General features: G+C 40.3%; 1 protein-coding gene across 5 annotated transcripts in view; it reads right to left on the bottom strand.

The window, feature by feature from the left end:
* tbc1d4 (TBC1 domain family, member 4) overlaps positions 1-20,743 on the bottom strand; it is a 41,096-nt gene that overhangs the window by 11,792 nt on the left and 8,561 nt on the right. For 2 of the 5 annotated variants that reach the window (XM_034693884.1, XM_034693885.1), the window contains exons 2-13: positions 16,688-16,816; positions 16,359-16,596; positions 15,596-15,840; positions 13,120-13,209; positions 12,558-12,662; positions 12,328-12,460; positions 12,142-12,233; positions 11,857-11,967; positions 10,410-10,532; positions 9,116-9,175; positions 4,953-5,164; positions 4,274-4,444 (exon numbers count right to left, since the gene is read on the bottom strand). In XM_034693884.1, coding sequence (XP_034549775.1) covers positions 4,274-4,444; positions 4,953-5,164; positions 9,116-9,175; positions 10,410-10,532; positions 11,857-11,967; positions 12,142-12,233; positions 12,328-12,460; positions 12,558-12,662; positions 13,120-13,209; positions 15,596-15,840; positions 16,359-16,596; positions 16,688-16,816 — 1,709 coding nt within the window. The remainder of the gene's footprint in view (positions 1-4,273; positions 4,445-4,952; positions 5,165-9,115; positions 9,176-10,409; positions 10,533-11,856; positions 11,968-12,141; positions 12,234-12,327; positions 12,461-12,557; positions 12,663-13,119; positions 13,210-15,595; positions 15,841-16,358; positions 16,597-16,687; positions 16,817-20,743) is intronic. The other 3 variants (XM_034693888.1, XM_034693889.1, XM_034693886.1) reach the window with 2 other exon arrangements.

Here is a 20,743-nt window from a genome sequence, read left to right as displayed (position 1 = left end):
AAAACAAACCTGCAATTTGAGTGAACATGTGAGCAAAGTGCAGAACAGGTGGATGAAATGGACAGCTTTTTCAGATCTCACTTTGTTTTAAGAATGCATACTTGTGAAGCAGGTTTTTAATCAACCTAGCAGCGCAAGATAAGTTATACAACTGCAGGAGTTTATCTTTTTGCAGGATGGGTTGTTCAGGATAAACATTAGCACTTAATATCTGCAACTGGAGATCCCTCAGCCAATAAACACAAAAGATGTAGTTTCACAATGTTTCAAACTGTAGTTTCACAATCTTAATTTTTCTTATTATTATTTTTCTTATTATAATTATTATTAATATATTTTTTTCCCCCCTAATATGTCTTGCCCTTGTTTTATTTCTGCTTCTTTCTTGTTTTTCAATCGCTGTAAAGCACTTTGGGTTGCATTTGATTTGTATGAAAGGTGCTATATAAATAAAGCTTGATTGATTGATTGAATGTCATGATAAAGGGCTGACATGAAACAGGGTTTTTTTCTGTATTAGAATGTTATAACACTACTCAATGGAGTGATCAAGTTCTTTGAGACATTTTGATGCCTGAATGGGACACATTACATGTAATGTATTCTGTGGCTGATTATTATAAATGTGACAATAAGCAGTCTCCAGGGCTGAGTCCAGACTTAAGTGACCAGGGTGGCCTAACTGGTGCACTGACATTAGCAGGGGTGGCCAGGGTATGTGTGCACAAATTATCTACCCTAACTGTCTTTACTGTTCACTTTATATCTAGTGTGCCATGACAGATCGTCAGGTGTGCCGTGGGACATTTTCTAATTTCACTTAATTAGTCCCCAAAAAAATATCATTCATATACTGTAAATAATTTGCCATGTATTGCGTCTATGCCTGCAGTGTAGTGACTGGCAGAGTAATTCAGTACTCGTCATACTGACCTGCGCTACCCACCCACTGGCTGGCAATAAAGCACACTAATGACCTTGTTAATCTAAGACAATAGAATTAAGGAGAGCGCGAGAAGTTTATGTGACCAGACATGGGCGTACAACAGCGATGGATAAATATTCAAAAAGGAAAAATGAAAACTCCAAACTGGGCCTGGATAAATTCTAACCTGGATGAAGAGCGTAATATGGGAGGTGGAAAAGGAAACATTTATGAGAAAAACTACAACGGTGTCAATGAGAGCTCTCAAAGCTAGCTACTTAGTAGCTGAACTTGTAGCCAAATCAAAAAAGTCACACACTGAGGCAGAGACATTAATACTACATGCAAACGCCATTGTAAATGAGATACTTTACCCTGACACAGTTAAAGAAGTAGCCAAAGTCCCTCTCTCAGACACATAGATTCATAAATTGAGAGACTAAATGTGTCACTTTGGAACACTTTTGGTTGGTGGTGTGACTCTGGATCTTCTTACTGTAAGAAATATGCCTTGGCTCAAAAAAGGTTGAAAAACACTGCTCTGCTCTATACTCTAAATACAGCTGAGTAGCACAAATACATTTTCTAAGCTTAATTCTTTGAAGATTTAAAAGATGTTTTTCCAAAACAAATTTAATGAGAAACTGGAGGAACCTAAGTGAGCCCTCTTTTCATGAGTGGTTCACTGAGCTGGCAAAGGTAGCATGATATGAACAGATTTGGTTCAGCTGTCAGGATATGGTGGAGAAATATATGGCAAAGTGGGGAGACTATTTGAAATACATCGGTAATGTGGATTGAGCTTGAACTAAGGCACACATACTGTATAGAATGGTACTGCTGCTATTAAATTGGAGTAGATCATGGTACATGTTTGGTTTTTTTTGTTAGTTTTTTGTGGTTTTTTGTGGGGGTTTTTTGTTTTTAACTGTAGATTTTGGTTTCAATTATTATTATTTAAAGGCCCTGTGAGGAGTTTTGAATTGGCTGAGAAACAGGCTGAAAATGATACTGATGCCTCTTTATGACCTTCAATAGCAAACAAGTCCATCAGCAGCAACACTGGCACCTTCTCTGTTGTCATTTTTAATGCCTGAAACCGCCCTGAGGGGGTAGGTGTCAGATCAGATGATGAACATCTTGCTTGAGAAACAGCCTTTATTTGACTGTTTTCATGGAAAATAATCGCATTGCCTGATAAAGTTGATTGTTGAAGGCAACAGGATGAGGTTTTTGTTGAAAACACTACTTTTGCATAGATATAAGAGGTATCACTTTGTCCACAAGGGGGCGCCAGAATTGATACAAAACAAAAGTTCCTCACAGCAGCTTTAAATGTGTTTATTTTATCTATCTGTTAATTTATATTATTATTATTTCATTTATATATTGTGTTTCATGTATAAAAAATGAGATTTGATTTTCACCCAAATGTAATAAGTCTTCTGTAAAAATCGATAAAATACTAATTACAAAAAAACAAAAACAATGTTTTTCCAAAGTCACATTTGAAGGCGTTTATAAAGGAAAACATGCTAAACTGAAATACAAAGAAAGCTACTGATGGCCTGTAAACCCATCTCAAATAGTTGTTTTGACCTTAGTCAAGGCAGTTAGCCAATCACAGTTTACGATTTTGGGGCGGTGCCTGTCAGTCTCAAATATTGCAGGTTTCAGGGTTCAAAAATGTTGTTCCCATTTGCTTCTAAAATTGTTGGAGATCATTGGATTTTTCTAATACACGAGCAGCTGGGAAATTTTATGTTGCACTGTTTTTTTATGACATTGAATCAGTGCAAAATCATTGAAATTCAGAAACCTGTTATAAAAAAACAAGCTCAGAGTGAATTGGAATTACTTTTTCAAGCTCTGAATTCTCCTATACTGTATGCAAAATTATTCTTTATAAAAAATACATTTGCCCTCATAAAGAAATCTTACTTTATAATACTGTAAAAGAATAACAAATAGTTGATATTTACTGAATCGAAAAAGCTTAGTCAGCATGTAAACATGTCAGATCCATAGACTGTATAAAACACGGACATAGTCTCTGTGATTGACCTTGATCAGCCCAGAAACAGGCACAGAGGTGGAGCTGAGGTGGGCTGACAGCTTCCTTGTGAAAAGCTACAACACAACCACCTGTCCCTAAACTCAGTTGGGCCAATAATTGTGAAAAATGATGTATAACTCTTAACCTTTATATCATGTTAATTATTCACCCTCTGTAGAGTGTGTGTGAATAGATACCAAAACCTACTTTGGGAACCAGGCTGTAAGCATGTTGAGTAATGCTGTAAACATGGGCGTTTTAACATGGAACCTAATGGACATTCAAATAACTGTTTGTTTTTTTGCACCTTGGCATTGGCTTCATTATTCAGCGAAGGAGGATGCTGTATGGTCTGATCATGTGGAAAACAGGAAGTGACCACAACTGAGAAATGCGACTCTACCTGTTTGTCCTCACGTTTGCTGCCTGTCTTACAGACTTAGAACATACTCTTCTGACATTTCCCTGCTACTAAAGTCAAAAACAAAAGACAGCTGTGGTTTACAGTAATCCCACTCTCGGCAACAGAAAGACAAACCTGGCTGTGAACATGTTTGCATATTTAGACTCTGCAGGCTGAGTCTTTTTTTAAAGAGTTCAGCTTTTATACATCATGAGGGGCAACATGAGCTGTGAATGCTTTCCTTGGGCCTTCTGCTGCATTCTCAGTGTCAGAGCTCAGAGGACTGGACTGCTGTCAGGGGAGAAACGCATCCTGCCTGCTTCACTGGATCTCATTATTAATGGAAACGTTAACCTTTACTGTCTGACATCCAGACAGCAAGCAGAGTCTGTAAAGATAGAGCTGCAAGAGAGGGTCAGAGTGTGTCTTCCTTTCTTGCACATACTTTTGTGTTAGCAGATTTGGTGGTGCTTCTGGAAATAAGGAGCAAGATTTTAAAATAAACACACTTCTGAACGGAGCATGAGGCAGAGAGGTGAAGTGCAGTGAATACAGGTTTTATATTGAGGTTAAAGACAGTGTTGCTGTGCATTATGGTTTTGTGTCACATGCAAATTCCAAAAGGGTTTGTATCAGCATTCCCTTCTACTTCTGAAGAACAGGGTAGATCCAGCTGAAGAAATTAATAAGAGGGGAAAGCAAAAAGTGGAAAGTAGTTTTCTTGTAAAGAGCTGCAGAAGAAAAGGTACAAAGATAGAGTTAAAAGTTCAGACAGCCAACATGTATGAGGCTACAGCCATCCCAGCGAAGATTGGTTTGTTCCCTCCCACCCATCTCATGTGTGTTTGGGTCTGAGCAAGGGGGGGCTTCTCTGAGCACCCCCTCTCACCTCTTGAGGCTCCCACTGTCTGCCAGGGAGCTGAGGGAGCCCAGGGAGCTGAGGGAGCCCAGCGAGCCCTGGTAAAAGCTTTTCAGGAAAGTGGGGGCGGGGAAGGAGGAGGGGAGGCTGAAGGTGGACTCGCTCTCCGAAACGCTGCGAGTTCTAGAGACAGCCACAGGACTACATGGGCGAGCCACACGTGAAAATGCCCACAGAATAAAAAACAAACACATTAAACACACACACACACACACACACACACAAAAACAAAAACAAATGAAGCTTTTGGTCAGAGCAGAACAGAACAAAACAGCGAGGAACTCATGAGGGATCAAAACAGAGGCAGGAAACATGTGATGCTATTGTTTGAGGATAGAGGAGCAGGAGGTGGACAGATTTAGGACTGATCAAAGTGCTGGAAATAGATGAGGTTGTCTGAGTCTAACAAAGGTTAGCTAAATGTTTAGTGTGTGTTAAACTGATTTAAAAGGAAAGCATTAAACTGATATTTTAGTGAAGTTAGCATTAGCCATATCTCCAACACAACACAAAAGCTCTCCATGTGAAAGATTTTAGTACAGTTTACTCTGCAGGGTGATTCAAAAGATGCAAACTGAGCACTGGCCCTTCCTCCTTCCTGCAGGTTTAAACTAAGAAAGCAGACACTGATAGGTTGAGTGTAAGTCACCTGCTCTGCAGCAGTTCTGCATTCACTGACTGTTGTCTGCGCAGCGGTTTGCTCGGGTTGGTCGGCTGGCCCTCGAAAGAAATGCGTTTCTTCACAGGTGGATGGCTGAAGGTGTGGGCACGTCGACGGAACTGCAGACCGCCTTCAGGGTCGTCTTCGTGGAAAGAAGGAGGAGAACCTGGAGGGGAGTGGCCAGGAGATTCCTCATCCTGCTGGGGAGGCAAAAAGAGAAATGTAAATGTTTATGAAACACTCTTTTAAAGCAATGAACTATTGTAGGGAAACCATGAACCAACCTGCCTTCAATTCTTCTTTGAATGCTGTTATTGTGGTTCAAAGTTAATTGTTTTGGCATCATGAGTTATCAAAGCTATTTATCTAGACTATAAACAGGCTGATTATCTCATTATTGTAGGATAACAGAGTGTTTTCATGTGTTTACAGGTTAATTATCTCATCACCTCGAGTAATCAAAGCTTGTTTTCTCCTAATTAAAGACCTGAAAATGTGTTATCCTGGAATCTATAACTTGTTTTGTCATTGATGATGTAAAGCCAAAGCTGTTTTTTTTTTAAAGATAACGATTTGTTTACTCCTTCATCTTTTAATGACATAGCCTGCTTTCTCCGGATTAAAGGCTTGATAATTTGTTATGTTAGAAATCAGAACTTGTTTTCTCTTGATGACAGTTTGATTATCTTGTTGTACTGAGATATCAAAGCGTGAATACCTCACTGTATGGAGTAAACAAAGCTGGTATTCTTGTCATAGGGGCTGATAATCTTATCAAATATATATATAACCTAGCTTAGTTTCTCAGGACGCAGTTTGATTATCTTATCTGGCTGTTAAGAGAAATCAATTTTTGCTGACATTAAAAGTTAACCAGTCTTGTTTGTTATAGAGTTATCAAATGGTAACTCATTATCTTGAATTAATGAAAAAACTAACTTGTTATCATTATATTTTGTTGTTCAATAATCATATTTCACAGTTAAAATCCTGATATTTCAAGATGTTTTGCATTGTTGTATTTTCCTTCATTCTTTAAAATAATAAAATGCTGAATAAAGTCAAACTAAACACAAAATAAGCAACAACAAAGAGCTAGTAACTACTACCTTTATTCCAAACACAGCCCACACTCAATAAAAAAAAACACTTTAACTGCTTAAGTTTCAGTTCTGCACTCACCTAGGCCCTGCAACCTCACAGCAACACTAGTTCCAGGTTCAACTTTCCACTCAACACTTCTGCACCCAGCGTTGCCTCATGCCTGCTGGTACAACTCCCATATCTATTGTATTCTAATGGGCAAAGTCCTGTGACTCGCAGCATCTAATACTATTGGTGGAGACGACCTTGGTGGCTGAACTCCACATGAAACCATCCAATCTGCTTCTCTCGTGTTTTTTCAGACTTCCCTTTTATAAAATCTGACATGACAGGAGAATTCAGCGAAGTGCGTGTGACTTCTTTTACTCTAAATCACAACTACAAGGTCTTATGGCACTAAGTTCACTATCTTTGAAATGCATGCAGTGCTAATGAAATAGCAGACTGCAAAGGTCTGTTAGTTTGTTGCACACATGTTAATCATGCAGGACATCACAGTGAGCTTAATGGGTTTTGTTGTAGATTTTTAAGAAAAGCAACAAGAGAAAGTTGCTCAAACACTCTTGTAGCATTGTGTCCTATGACACAGCTAATGAAAGGAAGCCCAAACAGGCATGGCTCAGCACGTGGACATCCTGGCTGAACTTCCTGCTTGCTGGGACATTGTTATCCTGACATGTTTCCCAGATGAGTACTGATTCACTCCAACACCAGAAAAACACTATCACAAAGTTAAAAGAAGAAACAGACACAGGTGCACTTTGACTAATAAGAAACCAGATTCATTGTATGTATTAAAAATATACACATTTGTAATGATGCCATATATTTTGCATGGAGACGCACCTTAGGGACATTTGATTCTATGTAAGCGGCTTTAAAAATATATACGTTTCTCATAACGTGCCAAAACTTGCTCTTTATAAATAAGCATGGTTTTAAACGCTAATGTGATATATTTGTGTTAGATATTTCAATTGGCAATTTTTAGTGACAGAAATAATACTGCAGCTAAATGAAATCCTCTTAGAGGGTGCAAACACTTGAAAGGTGCTGCAAATAATCTACCTGCAAAGGCAGTTAATATTTCCAGTAAATCTGACATGACATGATAGTGCACAGAGGGAAGTGAGACTTATAAATGCCAAGATTAAATTTTAATCCATTTATCTCTGTTTTAAATTCTATGAACAATGCATCCTTAATGAGATCTCCACAGGTTTTGCACATCAATGTTTTCTACAGGTCTTTAAAAGCACAACTGCTTGTGTTAGAAACATTGTGTAACATTTTTTGGGGCTGCAGAGGGAGCTGCATGAAAGCTGATAAACTGCCACAAATGATGTCACTTGCGTCATCATCAGTTAAGGCTCAGGATGTGCAGATTCTAAAATAAAAACACTTGGGGTTGAGCTTCTAGTTTGTACACAAGTTTCTATTTGCTTATTGATAAAAACTATCATTTTTGTTAGATGCTTTACATAAGGTCTCAATCATTTTTACAGTTTAGATCAAGAGCTGGCACACATGTTGGCCTGCATGCCCCTACATGTGTTGTATTAATAAGGTTTTTGAAAGATTTTACAGTAATTGAAAACAAGAGCAGTGAAACATGTGCAATATCTGGTAGAACCATCAAGGACAAGTTCAGATATTAAGAGACATTTTACCTGATGCACCAAGAAAATAAGTCAGATGCTAAAGTTAGTCTGCTTGGACTGTGGATTATGGTTTTGTTAGCATGCTTATGATAATGTTAGCAACTAAAGTGACTCAAACACTATGTCCAAGATGTTTTGTTATTTAGAATTCTGATGAATATCAGTTGGGCTTCAGGTATTTTTGAGTATATTAGACACCTGCAGTGAAATCACAGCAACAGAGGAGCTGAAGCTGAAGAGTGCGTCTCAAGGATAAGAGGAGCAGAGTGCGCATACACATGGCACACAGCGCTGTAGCTTAACTGATCACTTAGAACTCCAGACACGCAGACAGAACCAGTCAGAATCTGATTTTAGTTAATGAAATGGGTTTTCAACACATCCAAAAGGTCCAACACTGTCTTGGTGGTGACTCAACCCGTACTTGAACACTGAACACACAGGCTGCTACTGGCATAAATATCTAAGTTGCAGATTGGATAGTTGGATGTAGAGTTGCATTATGGGTAATGTAGGCCCCAGGTTTTTAAAAGGGAGGTTGTAGGTCCACTTTGATAGGACACGTCTCTGTTTCATGTAATTTGGAAAGCTAGTGCACATGTGAGGAAAGTTGTATGAGAACATTTGTAGCTTTAAAAGGGAGCTGCACATTTAGCCTCAAATGATGTCACTTGAGTCAGCGATAGCTCGGGCTTAAGACTTAAAGTACCACTTGAAGAACAAAACAGGATGTGGGGTCACATCTGTTTGATGCTAAATAAGATGCTACAAGAACAAAACAACTTATATTCAGACTGAACTAGTCTAAGTTAAGTTGCATTGTGGGTAATATAGTCCCCAGGTATTGAGAGAAAAGACGTCTGCATGTTTTAGAAAAGGGGACAATCTCTTTTCCTGCTGCAATCATGTGTGATTAAATGCTACTCTAACAATATTAGAAGAGTGCAGTGCCAAATGGACAGAGTACACTTTAACTCTATCGTTTCTAATGGAGAGTCAGAGGGACGCCATCACACACTCTCTCCACATTCTGCACAGACATGACACGCTGCAACCAACAACTCCAAATGACTGATAGCTCTGTAAGTATCCTCCCTGCTGTGCTGTTCTGTCAGCCGACCAATGCAACTTCATCATAGATACATGGGAATCATTTAGCACAGAGTCAGGTCTCCATGTGAGAAGAGAACTGTTCAGGACTGTAAGACTACAACTGGCACTGACAGAAGTGAAGGCTTGTTTGTCACGCTCTCTCTTTTCAGAGGACAGAATGGGGCTGGAATAGAAAATGCTTTTAGAAGCCACGGGATACAAAAAGTGAGAATTCCCAGAGTCCCTCAAGTGAACTTCTGGGAATTCTCATGTTCCTCCTGCGTGGACACTTACCCTTTCAAAGCTGCTCATGCTTCCCATGCTTCCCAAACGGCCCCGCATTCTGCTGGCACCCTGGTGACAAAGATGATGATATAATATTTAAACACAAAACAGAAAGCTCTGGAAGTAAAAAAACAAAAACAAAGGATCCATTCATAGACTATATAAAGGATGGACAACATGACAGCTCTTGAAAAGTGAAGCCAAAACATTTGCGGCTCCATCTACTGACTGGCTGCAGCATGGTTCATTAAGCCTGCCTCCTTCATGTAAACAGATGGGAAACTTTAAAATCAAATTACCCATTAAAATACATTTTTCCCAATCATGGTTTCTGTCATTATAGTTAGTTTTTAAAATCTGATTATGTCCTAGCTCTAAATTTTCTGAAAAGTTGAGTTTTAATTATTTATTTGATGCCAAAAAAAAAATCCCCTGAGTGGCACCTACGTAAACAAATGCCCTCGATTAGCAAAGTAGGAGAGGAACGACAAGAGAAAATGTTACAAGTACTAACACAACACTTATTGAATTTTCTATATCCATGAGTGTTTGCTCCAAACTGACACCTGAATCTGTTCTGTCATGGACTGCATGAACCTGAGGGCTCTTTGCTGTTTTAACAATAAATTAAACACATATTTAGGCTTCACTTTTGTTCAACAGGAGGAGGTGGAGACATATCATCCACCTTTATATACAGTCTTGGTATCAATTGAAACATAAGGGAGCACAAACTGTTGACAGTGGTATTTTAGTGACTTGTATCAACTACAAGTTACTAAATCACTGCTTCATGGGTGTCAGAAAAAAAAATTCCAGAGATAAATCACTTTTTTTTTTTTTAAGACAAACATTTCCTGATAAGATTAACTGTGTCATTGTTCAGCTAAGTCTCAGACACAATAACAGATGGTAGTGGAAGTCTCAGATTGGCCGTATGCGTCTACAAAGGAATTATTCTTCTGCCTCACTGGCAGATATGGGTCAATCCAAATCCCCAAGATGGCAATGACACACAACCAGAAACTGATGCGCAGAGGGACACAAAAAGGAAGACAGCACACAGGCAACTTTCTGTCAAAATATGACACAGGGATAAACTTTAAGAGAATAAAGGGTAGAGTAAATAACAACAGGAAATGAAATAAAAATACATTCTGTGTGTGTGTGTGTGTGTGTGTGTGGGTGTGTGTGTGTGTGTGTGTGTGTGTGTGTGTGTGTGTGTGTGTGTGTGTGTTGTACTTGTTCCTGTGTGTGTGTTGGGGGGGGTGATATGTAAAAAACCTGCTGTGCTCAGACCCACCCGAGCAAAGATGTTCTCCAGGGAGCTGGTGAGAGACGTGCGGGCTTTGTTCTTCAGAATATCAAGTTTGAAGCGGCTGCTGGTGGCGGCGCTGTCACCTGCTGATGAGCTGTTGGCAGCATTCTGTCAGACAACAAAAGATTACAACAGATATGCTTAATAAATGCGAGTGTAGAGACGTTTACTGTGGGTCTCTGTTGTTGGAACTCTGACATACAGATACAGACGTACAGCAGAAAACCACGTGATCGTGAAAAATACTGAAGCTGTTGTTGGGATTCTGCTTTGGGAGTAACATTTAAAATGCAACCCTCGGGCCGTATCACGCTTAAGTAATAATACACAATCCTGTTATACTTTACTGTCATGAATTCCCCTCAGCTTTATAGAATGCAACACTAATTCAATTGATATCCAGCTTAGTTATTTCCAGGCACAGTATGCAGCAGGATGGGAAGGGATTAACTGATGACTTAGGATGGGATTCAGATTTTTGATGGGATTCAAAGCTAAAACTGTTAAAACTATTTGTTTTGAGTAAATTTTCATGTCACATTCAAATCATTTTCTGTGTGTGTTAAAAATTACTTCTATATCAGCATAAACTCCTAATGGAAAGCCTTAGGATGAGATATTATTGTAGAGAGAGAGATCCAAACACATCTCATGTCTGTGCTGGTCTGCATAAAACTACAGTAGTTTACATTAAAACAATACAGATAGGGCACCGATGGCCTAGCGGTCTGAGCGCACGCCCCATGTACAGAAGCTATGCCCCTCGTCACAGAGGTCACGGGTTCCATTCAACCATTTACTGCATGTCCTCCCCCACTCTCTGCTCCCCACATTTCCTGTCTCTCTTCAACTGTACTATCAAATAAAGACAAAAATACCCCAAATAATATAATTTTAAAAAAACTATACAGTTTCTAAATCAGTCTTGTCATTTCTGCACACAGAGCCTCCTTATTTGTTTTCTATATTCTTCTGTTAAAGATTTATTATACTGTGTTAGCTCATACTATTGTCTATTTTTCTCCAGAATTTCTAACTTTTGTCCTTTTGCATCTTGTATCAGAACTTATGAACTTCTGTAACTGTAACATAATTATTAAACTTGTAAAGAAACTACATACAGATCTTATTCCTAACCCGTGTTGTGAGTTACGCATTGGGATGGTTAGGAATAAGTTCTAGGAACTTAATGCCAGTGATATAACTCAAAGACAAGAAAGTTAAAAGCCCAAAGAAACTTTACTTATCAGTTCAATATGATATCTAAGCCATAATGATGCTTCTTTAGTCCTTTTTTAAAGACCTTTAGAGACCTTTGAAATAAATATTCAAATGGTAATCTGCAAGAGGTTTACTGGTCACATAAGAATACACTTTAAGCTTTATATATTTTTCATGTTTTTTTCGTAACCACACAGAGTCAAGTGTTTACCTGAGGGGCCTCTCCGATGTGGAGGTGTGTCTTTTGTTTGGACTCACAGAGCTGTCTCAGATGGAGAATCACCAGCTCATTCTCCTCCTGGTCTGATCCAGGCTTTAATCTCTGCAGAGCAGGACACACAAAAACACAAACACTCAAAACCCAAGACATAAAAAAAACACTGCTTTTATGCACATCTTTGGCTAATACCACAAAATAATTCCCCAAACAGCAGATAAAGTGTTTGTAATTTAGCAGATAACAGGGTTTATTTTTCTCCAGGCTGGGCAGCCTCACCTGAACTCGCTCAAAAATCTCCGCCTGCTCATTGTCAGTCAGCTGGGAGAGATATTTTTGGATTGCCAGCTTTGCTCTTGGTGGGTAGAGACCTGGAAAAGAGGGAATAAGAACACTTTATGTTGCTTTAACTCAGAGAAACAGGCAATCCATCAATATATTTATGCCTCAGTGTGCGTGGCTTACCGTCAATCCTCTCACAGAGCTTGTGCAGGTCATGCATGGGGCAGGCCTCACATAGCTGGATTGGGGTTTTGTTGCTCTGTAAGGCTGCTGCTGTGGAGAAGGCCTGCTTCAGGGTCAACATCACCTCATCCACCTGACACAGAGACAAATGTTGGAGCAATACAATCATATCAAAACATTTACGATATTACTTAAAGAGACAAGCTGCAGTTATGATTTGTGTGACTCACCAGGGACTCACTGGCACACTGGAAAATGTAGCACACATACTGACTGGGACCAGACTCTGACTGGTCCCTGCAGATAAATCCAAAATGGTCAGACTGCTTAATACCCTGCATCAGAGACAACAAACAGATAACAAAAATAAATCACAGCATGGAAGAACTATACGTTTGTGTCTTTATATTTATTCCTTCAATACTGATTATAAAACTGACCAAAAACCAGACATGTCAGGGACACTAAAATCCCTCTTCACATTCCCCTATTTTCCATTCAATTAGCGAAATGACCACTTCTGTCTAACTAGTGCATTATCTTAATGCAGCATTTCTATTTAAAGACCTGCAAAGAGCATATGTCTACTGCACTGATTAATGTGTCATTTGCGTTCCAGCTATGGATTGGAAAATAAAAAGCCTGCAGTACAGTAAAGAGAGGCACTAATGCAATAGATGTCTAGAGAAGAAATGCAAATGTATTCAGAGCTAATTCTCTAGTCAGGACTGCAGCAGAGACACAGGACAGAGAGACTGTCAGGGAAAATAAAGCAAGTAAAAATAAACCAACCTGACAGCAGGATGAGATATCTTTGAAGTTCTTCTCCAGCACCACTGTTTTACTGTCTGGACTTATGAGGTTTACTTCAAAACGCCCGACCTGCGAAACACACACACACACACACACACACACACACACACACACACACACACACACACACACACACACACACACACACATCCACACACACGCACACACGCACACACGCACACACACACACACACACACACACACACACACACACAAACACACAAACAGATTAATATAAGAAGACATGGATGTATAAAAAAGAGCTGACCCAAAAATGATATCCTCATAAAGTATATAGATACTTGAGGCCAAGACAATGTCAGTGTCCAATGACATACTGTTCTGATTATAGACTGTATAGATAATGGACGTAGTATCCGTGACGTCACCCATCTGTTCCTGAGTGCTGTTTTGAAGCCAATCGTCGGCAGCAGCCATATTGGAAATGCAGAGGCATAGCGTGACGTAAAGAGACGGGGTTTGAGCCTTCTAGCCAACAGCTATGTGTTCCTGTCCGGGAGTCAGTCATGTCCTTATTTGGGCAAAAACTCATAATCTCATATTTTCTAAACCGTCACGTTAGAAAAAAAATCATTCCCCGTAGAGTGTGTGCCGATAGAGAAATTAGCTATGTACAGCCAAGCTGTTTTTTGAACCAGACTGTAAACATGTTTATTAATGCTGCAAAGATCGTCTTTTTTGAATTGGTGTGTATGTGTTTTCCTGGTGTTTCTGCAGCCAGCCTCAAACAGATTCTCGATGAATTGCAGTTTATAACACTTCCGCATGGGCTTCACATTTTTAGATCGAAGGTTGCCGCTTGGTTCTGATTGACCATTTCACAAAGTGGCTATTTTCCTCCCATGTTATGCTGTTTTAAATAATGTACTGATGAGTTCCAGTTTCTAAGCTTCCAGTTTCCACGTTTTTGACAGATTACCGTTTGACAGACACTAGAAGGATCACAAACAGAAAAATCAATAAACACTAGAAAATACAAGGGGAAATCTGTCAACAACTCAGGTCACACAATACTTTACAATCTGCTAGCTAATGTAAGACTAACGTTAGAGTTCAGGGAAGGTACTCCCTAGTAAAAAGAAGATAATGCAAAGTTAGCTAAGAATGTATTACCAAGCAAAAACCAGCTAATGTGGAGCTAGCTAGAAATGTGCCACCTTGTAAAAAAATAGCTACATAAGAGCTAGCCAGGAAGGTACTTCGTAGTTAAAAGAAGATAATGCAAAGCTAGCAAAGAATTTATTACCAAGCAAATACAGCTAACATACGGCCAGCTCAGAACCTACTTCCAAGCAAAACTGGAATGTTGCCCAAGAAGTGGCAGCTAATGTTATTAAATGCTTTTCTTTGATTGATGGACCAATTTCCTTCCAGGTTTGGCCATTAAGTGTCGTTTTGGTCACCATTAATCAAATACTCTGCATGCTTATAAGTTATATAGAAGGAAAACATCATAGCTGCATTTGAACCTCCCACTATTACCATGACGTCACAGGAAAATGGCTGCTATGTGAATACGTTGACTAACAAACAAACTCTCATGCAATCTCAGAATCAAGGTCAGCAAGTCAGCACCAATGATTTTTCCCATAATTGACTGCCATGTGGGGTATTATATTGAGCGGCATGCTCTCGTTTTTAAATTTAGCTCCGTGAGGACATGAGCATGGTGTGTGAGGAATAGCAGCTGGCTCTCTCTGCAGCCTGCATGCTACTTTTCACAAGCAGCACTCTCCTTATGTTTTCTCGGTAGTAGCACTGTAACACTTAAAAATTCTCCCCAGGAGTTACAGCCTCTTTAACTACAGCAACTGCAACACCAGGCCAAGCTGGTGTCCAATTATAACTGCCAGACATGTGCACATAACAATGATTTGCAGTAGTAGGAGGCTCACAGGGTGGACTAAATGCAGGGGGAGGGTGTCAACAGTGAATAAAAACAGAACTAAGCACACTAGTATTTAGTTTTCTGGCGCACAGATTGGATTAAGTTCTTCAAGATGACAAATTATGACTTGGCAGGCAACAAAAACATTCATAAATCTCACTGACAGAGGGAGTATGTTTACGGTTCAACCCATAAACCTTACATCCACTTACATTTTGGAGTTATTACTATAAGAGTTCCAAAATATTACTACAAATCATAATACTAAAACTACACACAGCAATCATATGTTTCTGTACACTTCAATGGTTGTAATTCATGTATAATAACCCCCCCCTGTCCTGCAGGGCACTTGAGTGCGAGTGCATACCAAGTGTCTGGTTTTAATGAGAGAACACTGCAGTTATGATAAAGCTCGGCTGCACACATAGATAAGGAGCCTATAAGCCTGTAAGCCCTTCTAAAACCCAGACATCAGCAAAAGTACTGTAGATAATTACTTTTCATGGTAATATACGGCACATTTCTACATAAAATGTCCTCTACCTGGAAGAGCATGGTGCGGTTCTTGTCTGCATCAGATGGCTGGACGTGGTTAGGTGCACTGGAGTGTCTACGGCGTGTAGGACCCAAAATGATGCCTTCTCCTGGCTTTCTCTGCACATTCCCTGCCAGGCTGCTGCAGCGGGTACGAAACTCCTGAGGCTCCTCAAATCCTGAATCCTCTAGGATGCACTCAGGGAATGCTCCACGTAGACTGCTCTGACTGGAATTGCTGGTCAGACCAATACCTGGAACAAAGCAACAGATGGAGATTTATCAAGAATTACTTTTAAGACACTTGAAGCCTCAACTGGTGCACAGGGTAACTGAATGAGCAATCAGACAGGTTTTCTCTGAACTATCCAGGAGCTGGAATGAACTATACTTGGACGTCTGGGTAAATAAGCAGTGCAATGTTTCTTCTCTGGTTGACTAGTCGCCATAGTAGCAAATTGCCAATTACAGGAGGATGCACCATAAAGCATATCCTGGTTAACTTCCACCCTGGATTAAAATAGGACCATGTTCTTGTGTAACATTTTATCCATGTAATTGTGATGTCTTTCATTTTCACTTGCTGAAGGCGTCATATTAGTCGAAGAAGCTAATGCACAACAGTTAAAATTATTCAAATGTGTTGTGCAAAAACTGGAAGCCACACATGGTAGCATGAGTAACTAAGGATTCTTATTCCTACTGTAGTAAAGCATTCAACCTTAAATTTGAGACAAATAATCCAAATCCTTAATCTGCATGAGACACTTACCTACACCTCCAGTCATATCCTCCACTCCTGGCACTTCAAGGCCTTCTTTACATTCATTCAGTGCAGATGACAGAGGGTCTCCATCTCCCCCAATGAGGAACTCCACAGGGGCATTTTCTGTGGACCCTCTCTGACCGTTGAGCAGTCGTAGGCGCTTTCGCTCGACCTCATGCTGACGAAACTTGTCGATGCAGTCATCGACAAGGGTGGATGGAGCCTTTTTGTGCACAACTGTAACCTGTAATTTATTTTACATTTCAGTAACATGAATGTATTGCCTTACCAAATAAAAAAAAAACATTACATTTGAGTTTTTATTTAATTTGTACCTTGCCACAGTAAAGCACTTCATACTTCTGGGAGTTATAGAAGGCATCATCAGCTTCCTGTTTGGGCTTGGCTTCTTGCTTTAGGGCAGATTTGGACACTTGGCGAATCCTGCTGATCACCTCGGGGACCTGTAAGAAAGGAGAGTGGACCAGAGGGATATGATGAGTGGGAAAACAATGCGAGGGAAACCATAACAGAAGAGAAAGGGAAGTGGAACTGAGCACTGGAGGAGGATTTCTTTGCAGCTCCTCTTGCAGCTAAAAAAACATGAAGATAGCACAGAATGTGACTCACTTGTTACAGCTTTATTGCTTGCACATTTTCTTCTCACATTTTTCATCCTGATTATTTTTATCAAGACTGCAATGCAATAAAACCTAAGCAACCAGTGTTGACCAATCCCTTACTTTCTGAAATGTTTGCACATAAATATAAAGCCAGGGCACAAACATGAGTCAATGTTCATCTAAAAGTTGCAGTTTAACCAAGCAAATGTTTTGATTAACAAATAATCTGACCTGACTTTATACCGTGACTTTAAATAACTCAAGGCCAAAACAACAGCAAAAGATTTGTACGAACCAAGGCCAATGAACAACAGACAGACCAAACACTTTACTGGCAGCAGAAATATGAAGCAGGAAACACCTTCACTTTATGGGACACGAGACAAAACAGAGGGCTTGCAGAAATCAGACACTTGAGGGTCACAGAGCCTGTTTATGCTTACAGGAGACGCCTGCAGAACACACCAAAGCCAGAGATCCGTTTCTGTAACTTGCGTGCAACAAGTCATGACAAAAAGGGTGATTCTTTGTAAACTCTTAAGCAATACTTGGAAATGAGCGCCAACTGAGCTTAGTCATACAATACTTTACTTTTGAAATCACAACAGTTTTGGCAGACACAACAGTTCTGGCAGCCCAAGAGTCCCAGCTTTCCCTCTTTACTGTTGAAGCAGGGCCGCAGCCAAGGTCAGCAAAATAACATGTTAGAAACAACAATGCGTGCTAAAGTAAACAGCACTGTCACTGCACACATCTGCTATTTGATAAGAGTTGAAGACTTAGTGTTGAGCAAATAAAATGTAGTTTGCATACAGGAGATGGAGGTTATGTAACGGAAAACATTAGTTTTACTTCAGAGGTGTGACCAGAACAACAGGACCGAAGCAGGAGGGCAGGCAAACAGGAAGGTAATGGTTGTGAGTAAAATAAATCTTGACAGAAGTCGGTCTCTTCTTTTGTATAGATGACAGTTTATGTCTGTGAGATTAAATACTTGTCTGCCATACTGCTGCTGTGGCTACATGAGCTATTTAAAAGTCCCAATTTTCCAAGAGCCTGCCCTCCCAAGGGTTGAGCTATGCCTGGTTGGTGACAGAGGGATGCATTGAGAGGAGGTCAAGGGCAGGAGGTGGGGGCGGTGGGTGTTTGTTTTATGCATGCTCAGCCACGTCTTCAAGCGAACCAAACTGACCTGTGAAAAAGCTTTTCCTGCAGTCAACTGGAAATAATCTTTTCAATAACTGCAAACGTAATGCAGAGCCCAATTTCTACACCAAAATATGGCACAGTGTCATCATCCCATCATTGCTTTAACATTTATTTATTTAATTAATTATTTATCTATTATTTCTTGTATTCCTCTGATCTTGTTAACGCTACCTTATTTTTAACTTTTCTTTCCACTATTACTTATTTTATTAATTTTACTGTATTGATTTCATCTTATTTTTAAGTATTTTATTTATAATCATGCCTTTTATAATTTTTCCATTGCTGTTGTTTTCTGTCTCTCTGTTATTCTGTGAAGCACTTTGGGCTGCATGTTTAATATATAAATAAAGTTGAGTTGAGAGTTGAGTTGAGTTGAGATTAGAGGGGGTGCCCTCATTAATTAGGCATTGGGCTCCCCAAATGATGCAAGGACAACTGGCTCGATATTTTATTTCATGCTAGACGTAAACAAGCACAGACGACAGGTGGCATTTCGTTTAGGCAGAAATGTGATCTAGTAAATAGAGATAAAGTTGTGCGTAGGTTGCGTCTGGTTGAACTGGTATATAACCATTTGACCAGAGCAATGTGTAACCAGAACAGGCATGAGAGTGTTCCCCTGCAAAAGAACCCAAGGCTAGTGGAGCTAGCTCTGCTGACATTAGCCACTAAGCAAATTTATTTGGCATGCCTGCTTACTCAGTGATAAAAAATTTGCACCTGATATTGGTTGTTTTTCAGGGTTGTCCAACCTTTAGTCTATTCAGTTAGTTAGAATTTTGAATTCTGTTTAAGCATGAGGAAATGGGTCTAGTCTAGTCAAAGTAGCCATAAAAATACTTTAGGTGTTAGTACCTAGCTACAGTATCTAGCAAGCTTAATACACTTCACTTTCTTACATTTAGAGTTTATTGATTAGTGTCCACAGGTAAATGCTAATGTTGGCTAGTGTTACGGCTGTATGTTTTGTTCTGTCCCTCCCCCTCTATCACCTTCTCTGCAGGAGCCTCTTGATTGAGGCAACGAGGTTCACCTGGCTGTGGGCCTTAAAGTTTGTTGCTGCCTGCAGTCAGAGAGAGGCAGTTGAGTTGGGGACTGCTGTCTGACTGGCTGCCTCTCCTTCAGGGGATTTATGTGTGTGTTTGTTGTGTTGTGTCCAGTTAGAGTCTAGTTTAACCTTGTGGAATTGTTTAACCCTTTTTGTGGTTTTATATTAAATCCCTTTTGATAAGTGTTTAAAGGTGCTTTTGTGGTTTCTATGGTTCATGTGTTGGATTATTGTTAGCCCCACAGGGCTGAGGCGTAACAAAAGGGATTTAATATAAAACCACAAAAAGGGTTAAACTATAGTCTAACAGGACACAACAGAACAAAAACACACATAAATCCCCTGAAGGAGAGGTGGCTGAACAGAAATCCCCAATGCCGGGGGTCCGCGTAGCTCCCGTAACTATGCTGAGGCCTACGCACGTAGCTGACGTGCACCTCCTCCAAAATGTAACTCCCCGTAGAGCCGACGCGGACCGCAAGCTCTGTGATTGGTCCGCTCGGCGGCTTTGTCTTTCCCGCATTTACAGCACTTCCGGGATCCCGGACATCGGCCGTGTATTTCATCTCCTCCTCTCTATTCTTCATGTAATCATGTCTGTATGATAAACAGCAACATGTATCAGCTGTAGATTAACATAACACGCTCTGAATCTCTGTGGAAAAGGAAACAGAGATCGTAGCGGGGCAGGAAGCAGGCAGCCGGCTATCATAGAGACCACACTGCACTCAGGCGTTTCGGCGGAGAATTGCTGCGCGACACGGACACACCGACGCACAAGTATGTGGTGCTCATGTCTGCGTCAGCCCCTGCTGCGTAGGGGAGACGCAGAAGTATAAATCAGTCTTTAAGGCCCACAGCCAGGTGAACCCAAGCGTGCCGGATACAGCCCTGGTGGTGAGGCTTTCAGCAGTGTGACTGCCCCCTGGTGGCTGGCTGCAGTATAGGTAAAAAAATCCGTCTCCCCCATTCATTTGAATGGGGGAGCAGTCAAACTTTAAAAAATAAATACACGTCGTACGAATGTTTCTCACATCCTTATGCTGTGGTTATATGTAGTTAGTATTTGACTGTTTTGTGTCCAAGGCCTCTTTTTTCTGAAAAGTTAATTTTTCGTTAGTTATTAGAGTTTAAAAAACGGGGTTTTACTTCTGGGTTTCCTTTGATTCACAGCCGCCGTAGAACGAAACTTCAAAGGGCACACAGCGTCTTGTGACGTTACGCTGTAGGGCGGAGCTTATTACAAAGGCTTCACAGGCTCTGGCTGCACAATGGCTGCGCCCAGGAGAGGGATTTTTTGGCTTCAGAACTGTACAACGGGAAGAGGCGGAGCAACGCTGTCCATTTTTATTTACAGTCTATGGGTGAACCTCGTTGCCTCAATCAAGAGGCTCCTGCAGAGCAGGTGATAGAGGGGGAGGGACACAGAACAAAACATACAGCTGTAACAGCTAGTATATAACTTTTGCCACAAATACAATGGTCATCCTTCCCTATATAAGCTAACT

This window comes from Notolabrus celidotus, chromosome 10 (genome assembly GCF_009762535.1).
Source record: "Notolabrus celidotus isolate fNotCel1 chromosome 10, fNotCel1.pri, whole genome shotgun sequence".
Classification (NCBI taxonomy): Eukaryota; Metazoa; Chordata; class Actinopteri; order Labriformes; family Labridae; genus Notolabrus; species Notolabrus celidotus.
The sequence above is the reverse complement of the archived record's forward strand: the minus strand, read 5'-3'. Positions and strand labels throughout refer to the sequence as shown.